General features: G+C 53.3%; 1 protein-coding gene across 2 annotated transcripts in view; it reads left to right on the top strand.

The window, feature by feature from the left end:
- The first annotated feature begins 885 nt into the window (after positions 1-885).
- Positions 886-10585, top strand: part of PHACTR3 (phosphatase and actin regulator 3) — a 204115-nt gene continuing 194415 nt past the window's right edge. The window contains exon 1 of one of the 2 annotated variants that reach the window (XM_043884710.1): positions 886-1067. In XM_043884710.1, the coding sequence (XP_043740645.1) occupies positions 959-1067 (109 nt within the window). In that variant the 5' untranslated portion in view covers positions 886-958. The remainder of the gene's footprint in view (positions 1068-10585) is intronic. The other variant, XM_043884708.1, reaches the window with a different exon arrangement.

Raw genomic sequence — 10585 nt, 5'->3', positions numbered from 1 at the left:
CCTTCTGCATCTGTGAAATGGACCTGCTCATGTTTGCTGCTGGGCCTCAACAGGAGGACCTCTGAGGCCGTGAGCAGAGCTGCACATAGAAAGCTCTCAGTGATGGGGATGGGGTGGAGGTGACCACCTTTGGGATTCTCAGGACCTATGCCTGTTACACTGAGTCAGTCTGATGGCCTTGGTGCTGACGCGGTCCCTGAGCCCATTTCAGGCCAGAGACCCTATCCTTCAGGCCAGAGACCCTAAGGAGGCCCACCGCAAAGTGAGTAGGGCCTCCTTAGCTTCTCAGGACTGAAGGCTCCCAGGCGCTTGAGAGTGGAGGAAGGGTTGTGATGGGAGGAGAGCTAAGAGAGCCTTGGGAGGGGGGCCTGGGCATTCAGTTCTCATCAAGCTAAATAGCTATGTTTTATTTTATTAAGAAATATATGTTGTTGTTACCGTTTTAATGAGAAGCTCGTTCTGCATTTCACAGCAGTTATACCAAAGGCGGCCAAGGCGCCACCCACATCCGGAGGGTCAGGCCCTGGTGCTGAGCTAGGCTTACTTTCATCTTTTGCCTTCCCTAAGCCCATGAACACTGGGGCTCAGAGAGGTCAAGCGACTCGGTCATCGTCGCACAGCGGCTCAGCTGGGCAATCTCTTTACAAGGTAAAATTAAGCGGGCGGTACACCTCCGACCCGGCTCTCCTTTTAACGTGTCCAGAGCGTCCTGGAACTGAGGTCCAGCATCTCGGGCTGCGGAGGGCGAGGGGTCCCTAGATCAAGGTCACGGCGGCGCCCCCGCGAGGTGGAGGGACTGGCCTCGCGTGGTGGCCCCGCCCCCGGCCCCGCCCCCGGCCCTCCCGCAGCCCCGACCTCGCCCCGCCCCCGCCCCGCCCCCGGCCCTCCAGCAGCCCCGGGCTCTCTGCGCGGCGCTGGGCTACCCCGTGGACGCCTCCCGGAGCTGCCCTCCGGTGGGATGCGCGGCCGGGGCGGTGGGCGCGCCCCCTGGCCGGCGCCCGTGCGCTCGCTGCTGCGCGCCTTCGGGGCTCGGGACGCCGCCGCCACCGCTCGAGGCCCGGCGCAAGGTAAGCGCGCGGCGCGAGGGGCGGGCGCGGGGCTGGGGGCCCGCGGGCCGGGAGCCTGCGTCCTACCCTTGACCGCTGCGGAGTGGCTCAGATATCCGCTGCGCCCCCAGCACAGAGGTGGCGCCTCCTGGCTCGGGCTGTCCCCGCAGCCAAGGCGGGCGACTCCGTCCCCAAACAACAAGGGCAGGCAGTGGGCGCAGTGGTCCTGAGCGCTGCTGGGGTCGGCCGTCCCGGGATGAGAACGCTTCCATGCTGGCTGCGTGACCCAGTGCTCACGGCACTGGACTTCACTGTGCCTCAGTTTCCGTGTCTGTGAGATGGGGTGCGATCCAACACTTAAGTCTTGGGGCAGTAGCTGGGATCACGTAAGTAGCGCTCGCCACCCGGTGAGAGTTCCACACGTGTTCCATTGTCCCCAGGGAGGATCGTGGGCCTCCCTCCACCTGTGCAGGCAGGCGCTGCCAAGGGCCCCTGCGGATAGACACCTGCTCCTGGAGTCGGTCCAGCCGCTTTAAAGGGACAGGATCTCCGGAGAGGAGCTAGGGAAGCTGGAAGTGGTGCGGGCTCCCCCTGGGCCAGGGGAGAGGACCTGGGAGTGGACAGAGGATTAGATCTCCCCTTGAGGGGGCCAGAGAGCTTTGCCTGGATCCCGTGGAGGCTGGTGGTATAGTTGGTGACTAGGCTGAACACTGGGGCAGCCCAAAGAGTTAGTCCAGTGTTCGAATTCTCTGGGGGAATCCAACCCCAGGCCTGCCCCTTAGAATCTCCTGGAATCTGTATTTTTAAGCAGTGCCCCCGGTGATTTCAGGCCGGTCTGGGAACTCTGGAGTAGAAACACCAGTGACTCTCAACGGGGGCAGGGGTGGGGGGGTGTCCCCTGAAGCATCTTGTGGGAGAGAAGCCTGGGATGCTGCCAAACATCCTATGACGTTTGGGAAGCTCCCCTCTCCCCAACACCCCCCTCCTCGGAAAAGAAAGAAAAAGAATGCTCAGGAGCAGGGCAACCGTGCGGAGGTTGGGGAACTCTGAGATACCTGGAGTTATAGGGTTGGGAAGGATGGGATTTTGGGGTTGTTGGGACCAGCGGGCATCATTTGAGAGCCTGTTACGTGCCAGACCCTCTGCGGTGCCCACACTGAGAAGCCCACACAGAAGTTTGGGGGCACCTCCGTGTGGTGAGTGGAGCCCCATCTAGGGGGTGGACGGCCCTTCTGTTGACTCCACACACCATGATTATCAAGCGCCTGCTAACAGGAGACCTTGTGCAGAGCCCTGGGGTAAGGTGGTGAACGAGAGGGAGGCGCACTCACCCTCCAGTGGGGTCGAAAGCGCCCTCACCCCGTGACTGCACACAGTGGAGTGTCAGCTTCCTCCCCCGAAAGCAGCCCCCCGCCAACCCTTGCAATACTTTGGCGCTGAGTTTGTAGCGAAGCATTTTGGGGTCAGATTTTGAAAGCGGACCTTTCACATCCTGACCTTCAGCTTGGCAGCGTATTTAGAGCTGTCACAAGTACATGACCTGCCTGTGGACATGATGCAATTCCTGCCCCACATGCTCATTTCAGTTGTTGGGCATTTTTAAAATAGTTCTATGGCTTCTGCCCGGGCCTTGAAGGATGCTGGGCTCAGCCGCTGCTAACCCACTTTTGCCGAGGAGAAAGCCAACTGAGAGACCGGCCGGCAGATGTTTATATTAATCGCTGAAAATGGCTCAGGCGCTGACCTCTATGCTGGGGATGCGGCAGAGCAGGGGGTCGGCTTCCTGCCCTCAGGGAGCTTTGATTCTGGTGAGGGGAGCCCAATCTGTCTGCAGAGAAATGTTGGAAGACTGGGGCAGCAGGTGGGGGGTGGCGAGGGAGGGTTTTAAGGAGGAATGTTTGGGTGCAGACCTGAATGGGGGGAAGCAGGAGCCATGTGAGGAGAGGGGGTGAGAGCATTCCCAGCAGGAGGAGAGGCAGAGGCCCTGCTTGGAGTTGGCTTGGTGGAGTTGAAGAAGCTCATGAGGCTGGAAACCCCAGGTGAGGGGAGATGAGGACCCGTGCCTGGCCAGATGGCTGGTGGGCCCTGGACCTGTTGATGAGCAGTGGGGGTTCCACTTGTGCAATCTGAGGCCATTAGTGCACTTTAGCCTCAGAAATGGCATGACCAGCCAGCGGTGTCCTGGGGCACCAGGCTCCTGGTGGGGAGAGGGCCACCTGCAACTGGAGGGAGGACAGAGGTAATGGAAGTGGGCAGCACAGGGGCTGGAGCCCATAGGACCTGCTGAAGCCTTGGGGGTCTGAAATCCAGGATCGCCATAGGTTTTGTGTCTTAAGCCTGGGGGGTCGGGGTTCCGTCTATGAAGCTATGGTAGGCTCAGTGGAGGGGTGGGGAGACTGGTCAGCGGGTGAGACAGTTGGGGAGAGGAGGCCACGTCCACTTGGACAGGCTTGTTGATGTCTTCAAGGAATGTGCCAAGTAGGCTGCTGCCTGTCCGAGTCTGGAGCTGGGGTGGGCGGGCAGCCTGGAGCCTCCCATCTGAGAGTCCCTGGTGTGGGGCTGAGGCTTTGGGTTTCACTATTGCCTTTCTCTGTTGGTCCAACTGCCAAGTTTCAGAGCGAGGTTCCAGGGACCCAGGGTACAGCTAGGCTGTGTGCCCACCACTCTGGGCATTCTGATGGCTGGACCTTGAAGGGGGGTCCTCTCACCCCTGGAACTGGGAGAATTTGTCGGGCTGCCACCTGTAGCTCTGCCCTTTCAGTCTCTGCAGCCATTTCCCGGAGCTTGCTTGGGGGACGGGTCCTCACTCCCAACCCTGATGGGCTCTTGGACTATTTCTGTGGCCAGAGTGAATTTAGGAACAAGTGAGCTGCTTATTCTTCTGAACTTCAAAGTTGACTCGTACTAGGATATTTCTGCACCAAATTAGTTTTTTCTTTTTAAATTTTTGAAGGGAAAGGAGTGATTGATGAGAGCATGGCATGTCCCAGCTGGTGCTCATTACAGGCTGTGGCTTTAGGGACTGCAGGAGGCACTTGGAAATGTAATGCCCCGTCTCCCAGGCTTTGACCAGGGCTCAGAGTTAGGAACCTGAGCTGCTCAACTCTTGAAATTGTCAGGATGACCCCTGTACTTCGGAGGGCTTCCTGCTAGCAAGTGGCGAGCAATTCAGGAAGCTGGAGATTCAAAGGCGGGCGGCTGGGTAGCTTCAACTAGTGTCCCCTTGCCTGTCTGGGGCTCAGGCTAGGTCACACCACTTGCCCTTGGGAATGGGGGTGGGGGGCTGCACAGGCAAGTCCCAGGCAGGGATGGAGCCTGCGTCCCTTCAGTAGCCAGACCTGAGACCTCTCTTCCCCCAGCCCCAGGAAAATCAGTGACATTGGTACAAGAAGGGACACCCCTTCCGGGCCCGAGAGCAGGCTCTTATCTAAAACTCAGAAATGAATTGTCTAAGAAGGCACATGTGTTGACAAAGCAAGAGACTTTATTGGGAAGGGGTGCCTGGGCGGAGAGTGGCAAGATAAGGGAACCCAGGAGCACGGCTCCGCCACGAGGCTCCCAGTCTCAGGTTTTATGGGGATGGGGTTAGTTCCCGGGTTGTCTCTGGCCAGTCACTCTGACTCAGGGTCCTTCCTGGTGGTGAACACATCGCTCAGCCAAGGTGGATTCCAGCAAGGAGGATCCTGGGAGGTTGGTAGGACGTACGGACTGGCAAATCCTCTCTGCTTTAGACCATTCCCAAATTCTTCTGGTTGATGGTAACTTGTTGGTTCCATGTTCTTTACCAGGACCGCCTACTGTTAGGATAACTCATGCAAGTGGTAATTCTCTTGCCTGGGCAGGTTTCGGTCAGTGTTTCCCCTAACGGGATGACAGCAGGAGGAGAGTCAGTGCTGGGTGTTGCAAACCCCAGCCTGTCTCCAATGCCCCACCCCCAGCAACACGGGAAGCCCACACCTGTGAGCCCCTGACCTGCAGAAGCCCCCTCCCCCCAGGGTCTGGATCACCCTCTGGCCTCAGTCGTCTCTCTTGTGATTGGTGTGCACTGGGAGGCAAAGGCAGGGGTTGCCACCTCCAGGCAGCAATAGAAGACCCTGTGAGGGTCTAGCCAAGCTCTTCCCTTCCCTCCTGTCACCTGCCCAGGGCATTCTCCTGCCACGTATTCTGCATCCAGGCAAAGGGTACCTCACCCCCGTAAGGATGGCTGATGAGCTTGGCCAGATTAATTGGTCTTTGGCTCCATTTTTGGTTGAAGGGAAATGAGTGGTCCTTGGGTTTTAGAATGGGTCTGTCTGTTCCTGGTATATACTTGTCAGGTGAACGCCTGCAGTGTTCTAGGCAGGCAACAGGTTTCTTTGGGGAAAAAAAAATATATAATTACTCTAGTATTTCATGAATGGGCTTTCCAGTTGGTGCAGTGGTAAAGAATCTGCCTGCAGTTCAGGAGGCCCGGGTTTGATCCCTGGATTGGGAAGATCCCCTGGAGGAGGAAATGGCAGCTCACTCTAATATTCTTGCCTGGAGAATTCCGTGGAGAGAGGAGCCTGGTGGGTTACAGTCCATGGGGTCACAAACTTTCTCCAAGTGGGAAGTGAAAGTGACTCCTTCCTCCCCGTCCCGGGAGAGAACCCCTGTTACCATGAATCTTTTCCCACCAGACTGTCTTCATGTGTGTGTGTGGGGGGTGGGGTCTTGGTAGAAGCTGTACAGAATGGTTTCCTGTATGTGTTTTAAAGAGATGGTGTCTGACTGAATACAGCCGTCTTGTTCTGAAACTTACTGTTTTCATTCATCAGCATGTCTGGGAGGTTTATCTGGGTTTGCAGAGTCTTCCTATTTGATTTAGAATATTCCACCATTTGAGACCTTTCTGTGGCTGCTGCCCATGGAGGGCGTCCTCAGTCCTTCTTGTTACAGGCTGTGTCTCTCTGAGCATCTTCTCCATGTACTTGTACATGAGTTTGTCTTCAGGGCTTGTTATAAGGTGTGGAATTTCTGGGGCATAGAAGGAGCCTGTTGTAAATTTCTCTTGCTTTAGCGACATTTTTTCCCAGAGTGGCTGTATCACTCCCAACTGCAGTGTCTGAAAAGTTCTCTTGTTCAGTTTCTTAAATATTGTCAGTCCCACAGCAGAAGAGTGGGACTTCCTTGGTTTCATTTGTATTCTCTCGATTTCGGGAGAAGGTTTTTCTCATGTTAATTGGCCATGTGGATTCACTTTTTGTGAGTTGCTTCTTCTCTGTGGGGTTGTTATTTCTTTTTGTAATTGGTGTCTTGAGAGCTCTGTGTATATTCTGGGTTCTAATCCTCTGTTTGCTTGCAGAGATTTTTGCTCTCCCTGTGGCTTGGCTTTTAATTCTGTTTATTGTGTCTTTGGTTGAGTAGAAGTTTTTAGTTTGCTCTTTAAAGGTATAATTGACGTATAACATGTGAATTTTAGGTATATGATATAATGATTCACTGTTTGTATATATTGCAAAATGACCACCACAATGAGTCTGGTTAGTGTTCATTATGACAAATAGTTATAATTTGTGTGTGTGTGTGTAATGAGAATGTTTATGATCTGCCCTCTTAGCAACTTTCAAACCTGCAATATACTTCTGTCATCACCAAGCTGCACATTTCATCTCCATGTTTTCAGCTTTGATATAGTCAAGTTCATTCAGCTTTTTCTTTACGTCTTTGCCTTTTGTGTCTTCTTTAAGAAGTCTCTTTCTGCCTCAAATTTAGAGTGAACATCTTGTCCCAGTTTGCCCAGGATGGTCCTGGTTTTAGTGTTGAAACTCCCATGTCCTGAGAACCACTGAGTCCTGGGCAAACCAGGATGATTGATCCATCATGAACACCTCCACCCCTGTTTCCTTTTAATGAGTGTATAGCTTTTTTCTTTACATTTGTTTCTAATCTACTATAATATACTTCTGTGAATAGGTAGAATACAGATTTTTTTATATTGAAGTACAGTTAACTGACAATGTTGTGTTTGTTTCAGGTATAGAGTATAGTGACTCAGTTACACTTGTCAATAGATGGATATATTTCAGATACTTTTCCATTCCCCAGTAATATAAGATATTAACTGTAGTTGCCTGTGCTATACAGTAGGTCCTTGTTGCTCACCTGTTTTATATATAGTAGTGTGTATCTATTAATCCAAAACTCTTGATTTATTTCTCCTGAATGCAGATTTTTAATAGGGATTCCAGGAGTCAAAATGTTTAACTCAGGGAGTCATTGGTTCTGATGGAAAGGTCCAGCCATGTGTTAGCAGAGGAGAAAAAGTGGCCTGCGGGAGGGAAGTGGACACGTGACCACGAGACAGCCTGTGTCTCCTGAACCTTAAACTGAAGCAGGTTTGGGACAAGAGTTTGCTTTCTGATTTGATAACTTATATGGTTTTATTGACATAATTAATACTTCATTTTGCATTTAAGAAACCCCTTTTACCCAGAGAACTTCCCTAGTGGCTTAGATCATAAAGAATCTGCCTGCAGTGCAGGAGACCTGGGTTCAATCCTTGGATTGGGAAGATCCCCTGGAGAAGGAAATGACAACCCACTGCAGTATTCTTGCCTGGAGAATTCCATGGCCAGAAGAGCCTGGCAGGCTACAGTCCATGGGGTTGCAAAGAGTCAGACCCGACTGAGCGACTGACACTTTCGCTTTTACCCAGAAACACCAGCCCACAGGGTCAGGTGTTTGGAGGATCCTAGGTGCCCCTCTTTGCTGTTCTGCTGCTTCCAAAGGCTGAACCTGCCCCTTGCCCCCTGACCCCGGAAGGAGCCCCTCCCTGTGTGCCCGCGCAGACATGCATCTCAAGACTTAATAAACCCAGGGCACTGGGTCCCCAGACCCCTTCTCCATTTGAGCTTCATTAAGGCAACCTGCTGCCTTTGAGATTCCTACTGAATACAGTTGCAGTTTATTTTAAGGAAGAGCAGTAGCAGCACTGTACACCTCTTGCATAAGACTCCTCCCAGCTGGACTTGGGTGTTCGCTGGGGCTGTGGTGACCAGAGGGGCCTGCAGCTCCCGGAGACCCCATACCACAGCCCTCTGTTCACTCGCTTGTTAGCGTTCTGTCCTCCGCGGCCAGTGTGAACTGGTCCTGCAGCGATCTGTTCACTGCTCTGGGCACACCCATGTCCTGCCACACAAGTGGCAGGTGGCCTTCCTGAGTGTATGGACAGCAGGCAGGACCTGGGAAATCCTGCCTTTTCTCAGCCCCTGGAGAGAGCTGCCCTTGGGCTCTAGAAGCTTCTTCCTTTGGACAGAATCTTCTCTTACATGGAGCCTCTGGCTTCTCCCCAGAGGAGACCCATGTAGCAGAAAAATCCCCCAGTTTGGCATCGATTTCCCTCCAGAGTTATAGGAAGCAGCTCGCAGCATCTGTTTGAATCTGCCCCGTTCTTCTGAAAGCACATCGTATTTCTAGGCTGTTTCCAAATATTAACACACCCTTGCTGTAGCAAACTTAAAGCCGGTGAGTGGAGGCCCACCTGGGCCCTCTCCTCCAATACTGACCCCTTGTACTTTGTATAGGTACAGACAGGCATCCTTAGCAGTCACCTCCTTCCCAAGCTCCTAATTTATTACACTTACTCCTAATTTAGAAGCTCCTATCAAAGCATGTACCTTACCCGCTTCCCTGTCCATCTGTGTCCCATTCTGTTACCAGCAGGTCTCCTGGAAGCCGGGCAGGCACCTCCTACCTGCACTGTGTGCATTTGGATCTTGGGGCCACTGCCACTGACCCGCAGGGCAAGGACCAGAAATAGACCCTGCCCTCAATGAGGTCTCTGGTACGAATGAAGGACTGCCGCTCTTTCCACTTAAGAGTGCCAGAACATCTGTGTGAAGAGAATGTTATCTTTCATCTGTGGCTACATTTCTTTTAATTCTTACGCACTCAGATAATGAGGATGCTGGCACAGGTGAGGCTTGTTGCAAATTTCTATTTTTACTTTAATCGCTTTGCTGTCTGGGCTTTTTCCTATGAAAAAGTGAGTGTCTGACTCCTTGTGACCCCGTGCACTGTAGCCCGCCAGGCCCCTCTGTCCATGGAATTCTCCAGCCAAGAATATTGGAGTGGGTTGCCTTTCTCTTCTCTAGGGGATCTTCCTGACCCAGGGATTAAATCCAGGTCCCCTGCATCATAGGTAGATTATTTACCATCTGAGCTACCTGAGAAGCCCCTTGTTTCCTATAAGCCACAGTAAAAACTCTTGGTAAATTAGCTTCAATATTTTACCTCTTGGTTAAACATTGGGATGATAAAAATTAAGAGGAGGTATTCTTTCATTTAGGCAACAGACTGATTTCTAACTTGGAGAATTATGGTGAAAGTGACAAATATTTGGTAACAGTCATTTGCGTTGGGTCTGCATGGGAGTCACCACGGTGGGAGAGGCCAGGTTGAAGCCTCCTTTGTGGGAACAGAGATGATCCAGCAGCCAGGGCCAGACCTGTCCTTAGCTCTTCCCCTTTGTCTGATGTCTCTATGGGAGGCATGACCCCACTTGACAGATGAGAAAAACCAAGGCTCAGAGAGATGGAGTAAGTAGCCCCAGGTCACACAGCTGCTGGAGCTGCACCTGAACCTGGGTGGTCAGCTTTTGCAGCCTCTGGATTCTTAGCCTTTGCTCTCCTACCTCAGGATTTATGTTCTCTGCCTTTTACCCTGGAAGACAAGGCTAGTTCTTGGTGCCTCTTGTGGGAGCAGGGGGACAGTCCTTTCTGGGTGCCCCAACTCTGGCTGCACCTGGGAGATGCCTGATTTGGAAACAAGGTGACTGGTGGCAGGAGAGAGCCCTGCCCCTCAGGTGGGTGTCTCTGCCCCGTAGGGGGGATGCCAGGGTGGTTCTTTCCCCCAGTCTTCCTGCATGGGTCATACCCTTCATTTGAGTCTTGGGTTGACCTTGGATGTACACACATCCCTCTTCGCAGATGGTCTGTGCAGGGTCACCCAGGGTCATGCAGCAGTGGGACAAGGACCTTTGGAGACCTGCATGACCTTCCCCTCTGACCTCATTTGACCTTCCCCTCTGAACCTCGCCCTCCTTGTGGCTAGAGGATAACACCAGGACTGGAGGCCTCAGACACTTAGGAAGATGGATGGGAGGATGTGTGACTGCCGAAACGGAGGACCACAAACTTTGCAGGTGAAGTGACACCTGTTTATCGTCACGTATCCTCCCGTGGGTTGGAGGTGTGGTGGACTCAGCTGGTGCCCTGCTCTGAGTCCCATGGGCTGGAGTTGAGGTGTGGCCAGGTCTGTGGTCCTTCCTGGAGTTCCGAGAGGGAAGCCAAGTCCAGCTCATGGGTGGCAGGACCCGGGTCCCCATTTCCCTGCAGGCTGTTGGGGGATCATTTCCAGAGGCCACTGTGTTCCCTTGTGGCTCCCTCAAGGCCAGCAGTGGTGGGCCGCATCTTCCAATGCCTTGTCTTTCCTCTGCCCACTCCTCCTCTTCTGTCTTCCCTCTGCCTTGAGGGTCCTGTGATTAGATGGCCAGGTCCGATCATCTGGGATAATCTCCC

Source organism: Cervus elaphus, chromosome 23, assembly GCF_910594005.1.
Source record: "Cervus elaphus chromosome 23, mCerEla1.1, whole genome shotgun sequence".
In the NCBI taxonomy this organism is placed as follows: Eukaryota; Metazoa; Chordata; class Mammalia; order Artiodactyla; family Cervidae; genus Cervus; species Cervus elaphus.
This window is presented reverse-complemented; position numbering and strand designations above follow the sequence as displayed.